General features: G+C 46.0%; 1 protein-coding gene across 3 annotated transcripts in view; it reads left to right on the forward strand.

The window, feature by feature from the left end:
• Positions 1-12,678, forward strand: part of EXOC6B (exocyst complex component 6B) — a 677,279-nt gene extending 664,601 nt beyond the window's left edge. Inside the window, exons 21-22 of one of the 3 annotated variants that reach the window (XM_032178396.2) lie at positions 4,513-4,625; positions 9,241-12,678. In XM_032178396.2, coding sequence (XP_032034287.1) covers positions 4,513-4,625; positions 9,241-9,367 — 240 coding nt within the window. In that variant the 3' untranslated portion in view covers positions 9,368-12,678. The remainder of the gene's footprint in view (positions 1-4,512; positions 4,626-9,240) is intronic. The other 2 variants (XM_058428899.1, XM_032178398.2) reach the window with 2 other exon arrangements.
• The last annotated feature ends 3,935 nt before the right edge of the window (positions 12,679-16,613 follow it).

Below are 16,613 nucleotides of genomic sequence, written 5' to 3' on the forward strand. Positions count from 1 at the left end.
AATTGAGTGTTCTTGCAAGAGAATTTATAGCAATCTAACAAGGTTGTTGTATGTGGAGAATCAGGCTGGGAGGGCCTGATTGACCTTGAAAGTCAGTCTGGAAATCAAAGTAGTATATGGATAAATAGGCCTGCTGGTTTTCTTGGCTGTTCATTCTAACACTGTTTTATGGAATCCAGTAGAAGTGTGCCTCCAAGCAGCTAACTTAGTTAAGTACCCTCAGAGTCCACTCGCTGTCCATCTGTCTCAGAGAAGGCCATAAGACCTAACTTTGGGCCACCCTAAAAGACTGTGGGAAGCAACATGGACCCAAAGTGTGATCTGTAGGCTCATGGTGGTTGAACTTAATAGAGTTATGTAGCTTCCATGACTGTAGTGGAATAAATTAGATAGCTTGTCATTCAGAGCTCTTAGACTCACCATTGGCATTGACTTTGGCAGGAAGACAAAAATGGAAATCCTTATGATGGTAGTGGCTGCCCTAAATGGCCCACCACTGCCATCATGCTGGCTGCAGCAGGGAGGCAAGACCGGGGCTGCATACTCCATGGAGCTGGTGGGAGCTGGGGAGCAGGCAAGAGCCCTACCCTCCTGGGCACAACTGCAGCCACCCAAACCACAGCTGCAGACCCAGGCCTCCTGCTCCACAGAGCAGGCAGGAACCCGGTTCTCCACCCCCAGCACAGCTGCAGCCACCCAAACCGTGGCTGCAGACCCAGGCATCCCTTCTCTCTTGGGGGCCTGAGAAGGCCCTCCCTGCCCTTGTAGGCTTGGAAGTGCCTGCTCTCACTGCATGGCTTCTCCCTGTTGTCAGTGCCGCTCCAGTCTCGGAGCAAAGTTGGGGCCAACCCCAGGTGCCGTGAATGGGAGCAGAAAGCAGACAGGTTCCTGGGCAGAAGGGGGCAGGTCCCCAGTGAGGCCTGAAGGCTTGTGGCCAGGCTGCCAGTCCCACGGACCAGAGTAGGGACTTGGCTACCTGTGGACCAGTTGGCATGCACTTCCTCCCCTCTGAGGCCCATAAAAGCCCTGGGCTCAGCCAGAGCAGAGGAGAGGACAGAAAGACAACAGGACAACCAGCTGCAGAGAGGAGCCACTCTCTCTGCTGATAGCTGAACACTTATTGAGACAACCTGCCTGCAGAGAGGAGCAACCCTTTCTGCTAGAAGCTGAATACTTGCTGGGACACCCTGGCTACTGAGAGGAGCTTCCCACTGTGGGTCATCTCTGAGCTGTTCTATTGCTCAATGAATCTCTTCATTTTGCTCACCCTCCACTTGTCTGTGTACCTCATTCTTCCTGGTCGCAGGACAAGAACTTGAGACCCACTGAATGGCAAGGCTAAAAGAGCTGGGGTAACACAAACAGGGCTGAAATATGCCCCCTGCTTGCCACATTGTGGGTGAAGAGAAGGAGAGAAGAGCTGCAGCCCTTTGTAGAGCCCAGACCTGGGAGCTCCCTGAGCCAGGGCTGTGACTCCCTCTTTGGGGCCCTGTGGTTCCTGGCATCTCCAAGCTTCTGGGTGCTGCCACATTCCCTGGTGCCATCCAGGAAAGCTGCATGCAGTGCACCTGGTCCAGCTGTATTCTCACAGAGAATTGGTGCCCATGCCAGCACCTGGAGCTGCCCACCCCATGGCAGCACCCAGCATGTCTTGACTGTGCAGTGGCCGGACTCCACACTTACACACACCCCTTGCTGCTCCACACCTGACTCCAGTGTCCCTGGCAGGCGTGAGCTCAGCCTCCCAGGCCAAGTGGGTGGAACAAACCCAGTGGGCCAGAGCAAAACTCAGGCAAAGGTGCCACTGGCCACAGGTTTCCAGCCAGAAAAGCGACACCCCAAAGATCCCATAACTTAGAGCTAAGCCATGAACTTCTATCCACTGTCCACTAGTGACTTCCCATGTGTCATTAACCAGAAATACATGGTAGTATTAGCAATAAATCTGAAATACTAATACATTAATTCCATCACAGAAATTAGGAATTCATTTAAAAAGAAGGTAGTTTTATTACATGCATGTATATGTCCATATATGCTGAAAAAGTAATATCTAAAATAGCTTTAAGAAATGATTTTCCAATTAGACTTTTCTGATATTCATTCACTTTTCTTATCAGCTCCTCAATAGGCAAATAGTAAAAGGCTTCTTAAGAGTTTTTTAATTTGTGAAAAAAAAATTTAATTGAAAAAACGCTATCCTTTTTCATAGTTCTTTCCCTAGGAGTTGCAGGAAAACATAGTGAAATATGTAAAGCACAGTACTGAAAGAACTTTAGAACAAGGGGTACTCTCAGTGCCTGTTGTGGTCCCAGGAAGCAAGTAAAGTGGAGCTGTCTTGAGTGGTCTTTGAAGACCATAGGACAGAAATACTGATGCTATAGTGTGGCAATTCCTCAAGGATCTAGAAATAGAAATACCATTTGACCCAGCCATCCCATTACTGGGTATATACCCAAAGGATTATAAATCATCCTGCTATAAAGACACATGCACACATATGTTTATTGTGGCACTATTCACAATAGCAAACACTTGGAACCAACCCAAATGTCCATCAATGATAGACTAGATTAAGAAAATGTGGCACATATACACCATGGAATACTATGCAGCCATAAAAAAGAATGAGTTCATGTACTTTGTAAGGACATGGATGAAGCTGGAAACCATCATTCTGAGCAAACTATCACAAGGACAAAAAGCCAAACACCTCATGTTCTCACTCATAGGTGGGAACTGAACAATGAGAACACTTGGACGCAGGAAGGGGAACATCACACACCGGGGCCTGTCGTGGGGTGAGGGGAGGGGGAGGGATAGCATTAGGAGATATACCTAATGTAAATGACGAGTTAATGTGTGCAACACACCAACATGGCACATGTATACATATGTAACAAACCTGCACGTTGTGCACATGTACCTGCAACTTAAAGTATAATTTAAAAAAAAAGAAAGAAAGAAATACTGATGCTAGAGTAGAAAGTCAAGGGAAATTCTCTTCTAAAGGATAACTCTCTGAGGCCTTGGGTCAGCAGAAGGAAGTGGTAGAAGCCTTTTAACTTGCCAGTGAAAATAGGCATGACCTGAAAATGGCCTGAGGGGCCGTTTGGGACCATCCTGGCCCAGACCAACCAGCGTGCCTGTCTCTCCCCTACTCCTTCTCTCATCTCTAAAATCCCTTTCTTGGCTGAGGGTGTAGGGGCTTTTCTCAGTTCTAGGTTTGGGACTTCAGCCAATTCCCATCCTGCTTCAGGAAGTTCATAACAGCTATTGTAAGAAACTGGATGAAGTGGAGACTTGGCCAAATAGGGCAAGACCCATACTGCCTGTTTGCCCAGCTGCACAGTGAAGACAGACATGCAGGAAGGTGTGCCTAGAGCCCAGGCTCTGGCACTGGATATGATGGCACTCTTGGCCTCTCTGCCTTTATTCTGCACAGCCAGCCATTTACTTGTCCTCATCAGCACTTACCTATCTCCTGGAATGGGAGAAATGGAGAATGTCTTGAGTCAAAAAGTACTGTGAGGGTTCTCCCTCTATGCAGTGATGTGAGTCTGGGACTGTGCCCCTTCTAGAAGCTTTTATTTGTTTGTTTTACTTAGTTATAATTTTTGAATATTTGTTAGTGTGATGTCTGAGGCTAAAACTGACTGGGAAGGAAAGCCTTTGACAAAAGTTTAGTTTCTCTCAGTCAAAATCTCCCCAGTGTCAGAACTCAACTCACCCTCAGAAAGCTCTCATTGTCTTTTCACACATCTAGCTCTTGGCACTTCTCTTCAACACTCATAACCCAATTCTAGCTAGACTCTGTGTCCTCAATCATGGGCTAATCTACTATGGCCCTGATTTCATCTTCTTAGCCTGTGTCTGCATAGACATAACACATATTGCCTCTTATAAATGCTACATGATCCATTTACGCCTTGGTTCAGTGTTTCTGTGTTATCTGTGTGTCCTATTTGTATATAGGCATGTGTATATGTCTGTATTACCTAAGTCACTTGGGCTAAGTCAGTACAGCAAGTCACAAAACTGATACTTGAACCCAGACCTTTTAACCTTGAAGTTCAAACAATTGCATATGTGGCACTGGACTACATCCACCTTTATTTGTTCTTTGTTGAATACTGAGAATGGTTCTTGGCATGTGGAAGGCATTTGATAAGTATTTATCAAATGAGTAAGTGAATAATTATTATGATATTATTATCATATTTTATTCAGTCCCGTGTTAGTTTCTTTACAGGGTTGCCTCTGAGAGCTAACTGCTGGCATATAGTCTTAGCAACATTTCCATACTGCTTATGGCAGAGATAAGTCTGCCATCTAATGTTTACTCATTTATTTTCTTGGTTGAAAGAATAGTCTGTAGCTGTTCTTTTTCTTATTATATTTTAATTTTTATATATCCAATTTATTAGCTGGTAGTGAAGGATGATGAAGTTTCTGGAATCTTGGTTTTTCTTGTCTGTCTAATCCCTGGGGTGGGGTTTGGATATTTTACAGCTTTTGGATCTTTTCATCCAGTGGGATTGGTCAACCTACCTTGCTGACTATGGTCAGCCCAACTGCAAGTACCTCCGGGTAAACCCAGTGACTGCTCTGACCCTGCTTGAGAAGTGAGTAGTACCTAGCCCAGTGGTCTGTGTTGGGAGATGGGGAGACAGGGATTGGGGGTTGACATAGAAGATAATTTTGCCACTGCCAATACCGTGAAAGATAGCCTTGTTCTGGAAGTTGCCATAGGCCATGGGTGCTGTCAGCAATCTCAATCACTGGACTTGGCAGGCCAGTCTTCCTCCTGTGGCTTATTAATTCCTGAGGCCAACAAGCTAGGCCAAGTATGGATCAGAATTGGACTCTGACATTACCTTCTAGTTTAATGGGTCTCTTACTAGTGTCTCTTACTAGAGATGGCAAGAGAAGGAAAAAAATGGCTTGGTTTGGGGCTCAGGCTAGCCTGGTGAACAGAATGAGGCTGCCCTAGTCATCTGGGGTATGATGATGGATAGTGCAACTCCACAGAACAGATGGCTTCTCTGGTTCCTAGTAGAGAATCCCTGGAAATTATTTAGAATTATTGAAACCTTCATCTGTTCCCAACTCCCACCCCCTACCAGACTGAGCTTTATTGTGCTGACTATCCCACAAAGCTGTGTTGGAGAAGGTGTCTAATTCTTGCCTTAAGCAGTCACTAGCCTGCAGAGGGTTCCCTGCCACAGAGCTGTAGCCTCTCTGAAGCAGAGGTGCTACCACTGAAAGTAGGTTAGGCAGCTCCAGGAAATCTCAGGGCTAACAAATATGTCACCCAGAAGCTGGGAAATGCTATGTATTAAAGCCTGGCTCTGGCTTTGCTAATCTATTAGAGAGCTGGCAGGTCAGAGACCAAGACCCATATAAAAAGGCAGGTTTCTCTTGAAATCTGAGAAACTAGTTAATCCCCAGCTACTTGGAAGAATGCCCTGCATCTAGGCAGTGTAGGAAGTCTACATATATTGCCAGTCAACCATGTCTTAAATCCCAGGAAGACAAGGCTTAGAGTCCAGGAAGTCAGAGTGGAGCCTTAAGCAGAAGGAGAGGTCAAAGTCTATCCTTCTTACTATGTAATATGAAAGGGGGAGAAAAGGGGAAGAGGTGAAGGGTAGGCAAGAGCATGATGCAGGGGTATGTATTTGGAGCCAAGAGACTAAAAACTCAGACTGCAGTTTTCTCCTGACCACGTCAGAGATTGATGTTTCCATTTTAACTTTGTTTCCCATGGTTCTCTCTCCCACTGACCTTCTGCCCTAGGATATCTAGAGAGTAAGTATATTATTCACTTGAGCCTTTTCCATCACTTTGAGGCAAGTCCTTCTGGTTTCCTCATTGACACTAATGACAACACTAAAATCCCTAGCCTCTGAGTTGTCCCCGCCCTGACATACTAATCTACTAAACCAGCCTGGTGCCAACTGGCTGGCTGCCTTCTCTATCTTGGCCCTTAGAGTGACCCTTGGCTTACTAATTCCTTTGGGGCTGGGAGTGGTGGCAGGGATTTTCTCCCATTGTGTCAGGTAAAGGGTTGTTCCCGTTCAGCTTCTTGGCACACTCAATAGTCTTGCTAGTGTGGGGCCTGAAATAAAGCCCTGACCAAAGGGAGCTCCTCAGCAGCCTCCCCTACCTCCTGGTGGCTTTAAAATCTAGAACCCCTCATCTCTTATAGAAGACCCTTTATTAGAGGCAAGTCTTAATCCCACAGTTCTTGGTGCCAAGCTGAAAGAAGGGAACACTTTGACCTTTGAGTTGGTGCTTAAATGGTCATATTTAATGGTCATAGGTGTCCTTCAAATGGGCTCTGGGATTCCCTTCAGTTATATACTTCTCTCAGCAGTCCTTTACTCCTCCATTCCCAAGAATCTCTGGATCTAGGAAATACTGGCTCATCCACTTCCTATGGCTCAACAATAGTCTAAAATAATTAGCCTCTCCCTATCATTCTGGAGCGTTGGCCAGTAAAGAAGCTATGTGCTTAGCCCTAGCAATCAGAAGAGTTTAAAAGCTTCCTTCCAAACACAGCAGAGCAAAGGGCATCCAGATCACTATAATCCGTATCTCCCAGCCTCATAGGAATTGACCCCTTTACCTGACCTATTCCTGCTTTTCCACAGCCAGCTCTACCATCAGATCTTGACTCTCATTTTCAACCTGGCCCTTCTTGGCAGGGTGAAACAGAAAGACGAAAGACCTACTAAAGACATTTAGGGAAAAGAAGTGGCCCCTGCATCATTGAGAGGTGGCCATAGCTGTAATAAAGTAGAACAGGATACTGGGCTTTCGAGTGGGATGGAAGGTGGGAGGGCTGACTTTTGCTTTTGGAGCATTCCTGAGTAGAAACCAGCAGGCCACCATTAGCCCTCAGGGTACTTGAGTTTATCTTTACAGTGCCTCGTTCCAACTCCAGGTCTTAATGGCCAAGACATTCTAGCCTTTGTGGCCAAAGACTACCCTCTTACTCCTAGATATTACAGGAGCTTCCCTCTGGGAGCCGAAAGCCAGTGGGCTGCCTGTCTCTCAGCTGCTTCCAGGAGTCATGAAATTAATGATAATGTAGGATATTAAACTAAATGTCCTATGAATATAGCAAGTGATTTTCTTTATTTCTTTTTGTTTGTTTTGTGTTGTTGTTAATGTTTAGATATATTGTATACCCAGCAGAGGAAAGGGAATCTTTCTTTGGAACTATCTAAAACTAGGCCAGTTCTACAAACATAATTGTGCAACTAGTGTGTTAGGGAACAAATACAGTAATTATCAGAGTCTTAAGAACCCTCGTGCTTTCTCTTCAACTAGCGCAGTCACTTCCCCTTCTTCTTCCCCTCCAAGCACAGGCCTCCACATGTGCGTGGTCGTACCTTATATTCAGTGTTCTGAGTTTGCTTGATGAGTAATTCCAGCCTGAAGGCTCTTGAGCTTAGATCAGTGAGAGAATTCTTTTTTTTTTTTTTTGAGACGGAGTCTTGCTTTGCCACCCAGACTGGAGTGCAGTGGTGTGATCTTGGCTCACTGCAAGCTCCGCCTCCTAGGTTCACACCATTCTCCTGCCTCAGCCTCCCGAGTAGCTGGGACTACAGGCACCTGCCACTATGCCTGGCCCTTTTTTTTTGTATTTTTAGTAGAAACGGGGTTTCACCATGTTAGTCAGGATGGTCTCGATCTCCTGACCTCGTGATCCACCCGCCTCGGCCTCCCAAAGTCCTGGGATTACAGGCGTGAGCCACTGTGCCCAGCCGAGATAATTCTTAATTAGTTTGTAGCTATCACTGTTAGCCAGAGCCATACATCTGTGGTGCTCATTAGAACCTTCTTGCTACATATAATGCCCTTATGGAATATATATATTGTAAATTTATATCATATATACCAAACATAAATGCCCCTGTGGGATCTCTGGCTTTTTGACTCACTGGCCTCTAATCTGCTCCTCTGCAAAGGGCCACCCACAGTGGGGGAGAAAATGGTGCAGGATTGGCCCAAAGGCCCCTGGAAAATATGCCTAGGGGCAATTTATAGCCCGGTGCCATGTTCCTTCCCTCCCCTCTTCTAGCCTGTCTCCATACAGCCCAGGGAGCAGTGAAGTCAGAGGGCTGGCCCAACTCTGGTGAAGACTGGCCTGCCCCTATCCCAGAGAGAAATCTGTCTTGGCATGTTCTCAATTGTCTAACACTGGAACTAGCTGTGGGATATGGGTCTGGTGTGCAGCAGCTAGGACAAGAGTTAGTGGCCACCAATAGATGTCAGGGGTTGTGGGCCCTCTGCAGGGAATAGCAGATTCCTGAATTCTGTCATAGTTGCTTAGTAAGACTTGGGGGTTCTGTGACCATCTCAGCCTAGTCTTGACTTTCTTGTCCAGGTTTCCCAGTTAGGGCTCTCTGTCTGAAAGAACCACTGGCCAGAATTGCCCATGGTTTGTGTTCTAGGAATACGCCATCTATGAAGCTTTAGCATGACCCAGAGGTCAAAGGTCCAGGGGTACAGACAGCCATTGAGAACTCAAAGGCTTCTCATGTAAAAAGCTCTGGTTTATGGAGTGAAAGGATGGCCCAGCCATTTGGCACATGCTTTCCTCAGCACCATACGCTCTTAGCCACCACACCGCCTATGTGCCTTTACCCTGAGACAAAATGAAAAAGGTCAGTCAAGCCCTTAGTTTTGTTAGGGATAGGATAGAGTAGCCAGCTAGAGTGAGGTTTAGAAATACACAGTGGCCTTCAGTTATTCATATTCTGTTGGAATTGCTAGTTAAGAACACTTTTCCTGCTTTACCTTTCAAATATTATCTCAAAGGTCCTATCAGGATTTAGCAGGTTCATGACGTAATGAGTGGATCCTAGACATTCTATAAGGGCTTATTGACCAGCAGAGCTGTTCCCTGTCCCAGACACCTATAACAGGTACATACCTGCTGAGAGAAGAGAATGTATTAGATGGAGCAGGTATAAGGGATAAGGAGATTGGCCCCTCCAAAACTGGGTCTTGACTAGTTTCCAAAGGTGACTGAAGTTGGGAGGGCTGTAGGTGCCAGAATGCCAGCTTCCTGATGAGTAGGTGAGTGTGGGCCTAATAGTGGAGATATTCTGGACTCTCTTATTACTCTGGGTAGTGGTTAAGATGCATTGCCATCCTGCTTCCTGCAGGTTCTCCTTCCACCATTGTTTCCTCAAACATGTTGCCCTCTTTCTTTCCTTCTCTGTTTAGGATGAAGGATACTAGCCGCAAGAACAACATGTTTGCACAGTTTCGGAAAAATGAGCGAGACAAGCAGAAACTCATTGACACTGTGGCCAAGCAGCTCCGAGGACTCATCAGCAGCCACCACTCATGAAGGGTGGCCCCGGACCCACAGAGGCAACCTGCTGCAGCCCCCTAGTCTGGGATCCAGCCCCAGCTGACCCTGCATTTGTGCATTCTTCTTCAAAGAGAGCATATGTATTTTTTTATTAACCCCTGTGCAGTATTCACATAACATTTCTCTATAGTAAAAGAGGCACAAGAATAAGCAAGTACATGAGATGTTGCTAGGCTGGGACTCAGGGGAAGTTATTACTACACTATCTGTGTTATCTTAGAGATGGTGGTATCATCAATCCCACAGTGATGAACCACCTTTCATCCATGGCTCTAAAGCTTAGGTCTGGGGCTTAGGAACCATAAAAAGTGGGTATCCGGTACTGGGAGGTAGAGCGAGTAAGCAAAAGGATACTAAAATATGTCCTGTTCACTCTTGGATGCCCATTCACCGCATAGATGAGGCTGATTGTTCTCAATACAAGGAAAGGGCCTGGCAAACATTACTATTTAGTATACTAAGGGCAGCTCTGGAGGGTCATCTCCTCAGTCTACTTACTTTCACTGGCTTGTGAACAAGCATGGCATATGGCAAGATGACAGCTTCATTACGATCCGCCAAGAATGGCAGTTTCTTTAGCCTGATCTAACCCGAGGCTTTTACTGCAAATTTTCCTGGGGCAGGATACAGCTAAGTAGAGAGCGGTAATAATTGGATCCCATGTTTAACTGCATATTGCCCCAACTCTAGGAGTGTTGAGTCTCAACTCGAAGAGTTTTTCTGGATCTTGAAAGCCAGTTTTCATGGAATCAGAGACCCAATCCCTTCCCTGTTCATCTCATTTCGTTCATTCACAGTCAGAGCACTTGGTTCAGGACATAAATCAACAGTTATTTCCGTAGGCCTTCACAGGGTGTTTCAGACTTAGCCTTCTCCAGTAATGCCATTGAAATAGTTCAGATTTCAGAAGCCTAAAAATGGCCCTTACCTTACCCTTAGGTGAAACCTGAGGATTAGTTGGGATTGTTCCTTTATGTTTTAAAACCAGCTTTTTGGCTATCATCTTTAAGGAAATGTCACCAGCTCTGCACTGTGGGGGCAGCCATGACTGGACTGGATGCCTCTAGGGATGGAGACATTATTACCATAAAATTGACAGAGCCAACCGTGGCTTGTGGCTTGTTGCCTCTGGCCCAACTGTCCTTCACTAAATAATATCCTAGATATTATTTTGTTGCTCAAGCCCCAAGTTCCCATCCTCTTTTGAGATCCCCAAAGCCATCTTTGGCTTTGTCTGAGAAAGATTGCCTATAATCCTGTCCTCCAATCTCTAAAGCCTGGAGCAGCTTAGCTTGGAGGCTGCACACATTGTCCCAGATGGACTCCTGAGACTTAATGCAAGGGCTTTGCTATGAGGTCAGTCGGGGGAAACTGTACTTTAGGACACTTCAGAAAGATGCTACTGGCAAGTAGCAGAAAGATGGCTACTGGCAAGGGTATAATTGTGCATCACCAAACAATGACAAATAAGCCACACAGGCATTTCCAGCTTGGATTGGTGGGAGGAGAGACTCATCAAACAGAATTCTTCACTACCCTTGTCAGCTACTGAGTTGCTTCTGGGGAGGGAAGTACTTCCTTCCCCCTCCCCAACCCCCCCCACCTCACCATATCCTATCACATCCTGATAGTCATGGGGAAGAGGATGTGCACACAGACATATAAACTTCCTCAAAGCTGGAGAGACCAGGCTACATGTGAGCTCACAGATGCCGCTGAGGCTCATCCGGAGGGCTGGGTGGTTGGCCAGGGTTTCAGGAGAGGGTAAGGGATGAGCACTGCCACTCAGAACTTGATAAGCCAAGAGAAGGCAGGAGCCAAAATGGCATCGCCAAGCTCTCATCTTTGTTGAAACAAGTGAGAAACGATTATATTAATCTGAAGTTCTATTGCTTGAGAAGAGTTCAAAACTCTTTTCTTTGCTAGTACCCAGTTTGCAGCAAGATCTCTTCAGCTTTAAGTGCTGAGAGACTTTGAAGTGGAAATGGAGAGATGTGTAAGCATGCCACAGTGTTTGTCTTTTTAGAGGATCATCATTGCTGGTCTGGTCTCAAACCTCTGCCTTGGAAGAACTGTGCTATAGAGGAAAAGGTGAACAAGGTGGAGGAATAGGGGTTATTCTGCACAGAAGTCCCATGAAAGAAAAAGCTTATTCGAGCTCAAGATATAAAGATGGACCCTTTGATATATCTTCTCTCCATTCTTAGTCTGCCTTCACCTTATCTAACAAAAAGCAACATGCAGCTACTGAGTTGTATGTAGAGACATATTCTTGGTAGGCCAGGGAAGGTAAAAACAGGGACGAGCAATGTCAAGTTTTTGAAGTAGAAAAGTGGGATGTTTTTAGTTTTGTCTATAACCTGTAGCTGGGCGAACCCTTGAGAGGACTTGTGCAAAGCATGTGTGCCCAGACCCATCAGACTCCTCAGATATGGCCTCAAATTCCTAGAGATGTAGAAGTACCATGGTGGGCCTCAATAAGAGGGCAAGCACACAGATGGCTAGAAGCCTATATGGCTTCTGGTCAGGATGAACCCTTGGCCAAGTTCTTGGGGAAACCAGGTCTATATTCCTGAAGGGACAGTCCAGTTTGGGACTCTATTAGGTTTCAGTAGTAATAGAGGCTGCTTGCATCATTTTAACATTCATAGGGAAAATCTCTTTGAGCAGGCTATAAATGAAGCTGTTGCAGGTAGGGAGGAACAGGACCTGAAAATGGGAACCAGGAAGTGAGATCCTGTTGGCAAAGGGAAGGTACAGCTTCCAGGGTGCATTGCCCAATGTTCTCATTGCATACCAGTCCTCCAAGTCAGTCTAGCCTTACTGTACACTTGGCAAGTGCTTACTCAGCAAGTCCCAGACCTACGGCCTTTTATCTCCCAAGATTGGCATTGGCCATGACCTTCCTCATGAGGCCTCTGAGCACACTCTCTAGGAACTGCTACAGAAATTCCCCTACCTTAGCCTCCCTTCTCCCAGGACTCCTCTCGACTGCAATTGCCTCTTCTTCTTCTTCTTCTTTTTTTTGCCTGCATTCACAATTACTTTTCACAAAGGTGTTGGAAATGGCGTTTTTATTTTGCACAGATAGTTGCACACTTATAGAGAAAATTAGGAAAGTCCATTTTTAACTCTAAAGGGAACTTTTTTCTCTCAAACTTACTTGTAAAGCTACTGATACAGATGGGAAAGCTCCTCTGTGAAAAGAGCATGTTTATTCCTCTTGTACATTTTCCTCTTTTAACTGCTATTAAACAAGAAAGCCTACATACCTGTTTCAAAAGCCACGGTGTTGTCTCATGGGTATTTTGTTCTTCCATCCCTTTTGCACAGTGCAGCTGTGGTTGGTGAACTGGATGGCTGACATTGCATCCCCACTCAGCTGGACTGAGGACTAGAGCAGGCGAGAGCCTAGTGGGGAAGAGAAAGCCTACCTTCCACACAAGGCAAGGAGCTGTACTGTGGCCTTGGAAACATCCCTAACCCCTGGGTTAGGTTTTTTCCTGCTTATGCAGCTAACACTGGCATCATCATCAAGAAGAACTTTTTGAAATACTTGAGTTATGTGGAGCACTGGGCTAGACAACTTGGAACCCAATGTTGAACACTAGCCCTGCCAAGGAAAGGCTCCCAGTCAAGATGGAGTGATGTAGGATTATCCAGAACAAAGCCAGGCTGGAGAAAAGGGAGAGATGAGCCTATTTTAGACTCAGTGTAGGAGGGGTACAGTCATCCTGGCCTGGTGAAGGAAAGGGTCTGGTTAGAAAAGACAGCTCAGAAGAAGCAGAATGTTAATTAGCTGGGCCTTGAAGGAATGCAAGTCAAATTTTGTTATGTCATAGGAATGAGTATTTTTCGTGCAGACCACATTAGAGTACAATGTTGGCATGAGCCTGGTATGTTCTGGGATGTAATGAAGAACCTCCTAGGCACATCTGGAACCATGGTAAGTAAGACCAGCAATGCCAGTGTGGCAACACCCAGCCTGCTTGCCCTCCAGGCTTGCACATAGGCAATGGGAATAGACTAGAAACAATTTTCTTCAGTAGGAAACCTGACTACTGCAACTGGGCTTTCATGCCCAAGACCTGGGCTTTGATCTCTGCGATGCCACTTACTAGCCCCTGACCTTGAACAATTACTAAACGCACTCCCTAAATATCATCATCCTCATCCATGAAAGCAGACTGGTAGTCTCCAATTTACAGGTTTGTTGTGAAGTGTAAATGAGCTGTGGAAGGTCAAAATGCTTAGCCAGTATCGAATTGAGCAATAACACATGCAATATTTAAGGCCTTTTCCTCCCTACCTTCCAATTCCACAGCATGCCTCATGGCTGAGAGCTGGACAAAAGTGTCCAGGGCTTCTCTGCCTCCTGACATCCTCTCCCCAAGAAGTCCACTTCAGGGTTGGTGATAGCCATGCCCCCCAAGCACCTGTATATGAAACAGAAGGACACGTCTTTCAAATCAGCCAGCTGCCTGGCTCTGAGGACAGCCCATCCTCAACACTACATGGAACCTTCTCTACTCTCGCTTTGGTGCCAAAACTTATACCTTCTTCTATTGGGAGTTCTTAACCAGGTGTCCAAGAACCCTCGCAGATGTGTGTGTGTGTGTTTGCATGCATGTGTGCATGCTACCCATTTTTTTCTGGAAAGAAAGTTCATGGCTTTCATCAATGTCTATGAAAGATTCATGACTAAAGTACTGAATAATAACCAAATCCCTTCGGACATGTAGCTCTCCCCGTGGGGGAAAGCCAGAAGCTCTAAGCAGTGACTCTTCTCCCTGCCTCATAGAGCTCTGACAGATTTTTCAAGCCCTGCTGGTCTGCCACCCACCTTCTCCAGCAGCCTCTCCCTGAACCCCATGTCACACCTAAAGATCGGTGAAACCGCTGCTCCTGGCTTTCTCTCAGCATGCTGGGGTCCTGAGGGGGAACAGGAGGACTCTGCACTCCTGAAAATATGGAGGCTTCCAGCTGGTTGGGGAGATGACAGAGTTCATTACAGAGACTTGGGCCGTCACAGTCAAACAACCTGACTCACCCCAGAACATTTCCCACAGCCTCAGCACTGACTGTTATGACTTCCGGCCCAAGGCCTTGTCCACAGAGGGACCAGCAACCCTGTAGGGTGCTCCGAGGCAGAAAAACAAAGCAAATCAAAACAGCCCAGGGAAGGATGTGAAGCAGTCACCACCTTGCCCCTTTTCTCACAGCTGAGCTTCTTATCTGCCTGCCAGGCAGATGCAGATGGGGAATAGCTGGTGGGAGATAAGAGGAGGCAGGGAAAGAAAGTGCCAAACCCTTTCCCCAGAGGCCTCATTTTGAATTTAATGGACAGAGTTTGCCGGGAATGAGAGAGGCTACAGGCCCTAGGGACCAGAAGACAAAGGCTCTTGAGGAAGTGCAAGGAGGAGGAGGAGAGGAGTGAGGGCCAGGCATTGTGTGGGAGAGCTACCCCTCTATCTGTTTCAATCGCTCGTGGGGTTAGGGTTACCCTGCATTTGGGGCTTTGTAGGGTCTGTGACATCAGCTGTTGTGATGGTAATGGATGGGCCTCTTGCAGGGGGCACCCCCTCCTTGGCCAGCCCCTAGAGAAGATAGAAGCTTCTATCCCCTCAGGGTGGGGGCCGGCTGAGGGCCCAGAATCGGACCCAAGACAGCAGCCCCCCCTCCTACCAGTCCGAACCCACTGCTAAGTGTAACTTCCAAGCCCAAGCTATGACCTTCCTCTTTCCAAAGCTCCAGAAAAGGAATGGAATCTGAACATTGAGACGCTTTTCTGGCCCTAAACAATTCTCCCATTCTCTAGGCTCAATGATGGGTCTATTTCCTCCTGTAAATGGGTCTCGTAATCTTCAACTTTTACCTTTGCTTCTAAGGGTAATTAATTGGATCTGCCTCTTGTTCTTCCCACACACTCCCCTCTCTGTTACAAGGCTCAGGTTATGCTGGGTAGATGGCCTTCTTTTTATTCCATGGGGTGCTTATTCTTAAAGCTGATGGAGTAAGGCCCTGCCCTCTCCAGTGATCCCCTTTTCCAGAGAAGCCTGCTGGGGAAACACCTTTTCCGTGGGTACTTGTAAAGGGCCTATGACTGCACCAGCCAAAGGCTTTTCAGATAGCCAGTTTTAAGCAACCATTAGGCTTTTTCCCAAGATTTTAGGGAAGGCGTTTTCATGTAACAGTCTCAGGAGCTAAGTGGGAATTCATTGGTGGTCTGGACACTGGAGACAGGGAGGCAAAAATGGGCAGCACCTAGCCCAGCAAATAGCATATGGGCACTTATGGTCAAATGAATGAGATTTTCAGAAGTGCAGTCATGTGCAAACGTGGGGGCTGTGAGAGCAGTACCCTTGCTGGGAGGACTATTTTGCCATTGGCATTGTTTAGAATTGCCAACATAGAGTAGATAATAAAAAAGCAAGCCAACTTTTAGTCTGCTTTATTGTGGTTTTAAATTTTCAACAAACGTGCCATCCTACCCTTATCATGCCACAGAGTAGGGAGCAGGTTGAAAACAGGTTAAGAGTCAGGTGAGAAACCAAAGTAGCGGTTTAATTCCTGATGGGCAGGATGTGGTCCTGGTGGTAGTGATAAATGTGTGTGTACATGAGTATTGTGTATGAGTATGTGGGTATCTGACAGAATTAGGGCTTTCCCCACTGAACCCTAATCCCATTTCCCACATCTGATCATAACAGTGATCACACTAGTAACAGCTAGTGTGATGATATTCTATCCAATTATTTTAATCTGTATATACTGTCACAAAAAATTGTAATCATAGTGTATTACAGTTTTACTTTTTACTTAATTTATCTTAAATATATTTCATTGGCAACATACAGAATTTCTTCATCCTTTATGAAGCCCATAAAGATCTTTCATTGCATGAATGTACCATGAGTGTATTTAACCAGTTCTGAATTGATGAATATTTAGAATGCTTCCAGTATTCCACTCTTATAAACAATACTGCAAGATATTTGTATACATCTTTGCCTACTTGCTTAGGTATTTCCATAGCATACAATTTCAGGAGTGGAATTGGTTGGTTAAAAGCTATGAATATTGGCCAGGTGCAGTGGCTCGCACCTGTAATCCCAGCACTTTGGGAGGCCGAGGCAGGCGGATCACCTGAGGTCAGGAGTTCAAGACTAGCCTGGCCAACATGATGAAACCCTGTCTCTATTAAAAATACAAAAATTAGCTG

The sequence above is a fragment of the Hylobates moloch genome, unplaced genomic scaffold (genome assembly GCF_009828535.3).
Source record: "Hylobates moloch isolate HMO894 unplaced genomic scaffold, HMol_V3 SCAFFOLD_15, whole genome shotgun sequence".
NCBI classification, from domain to species: Eukaryota; Metazoa; Chordata; class Mammalia; order Primates; family Hylobatidae; genus Hylobates; species Hylobates moloch.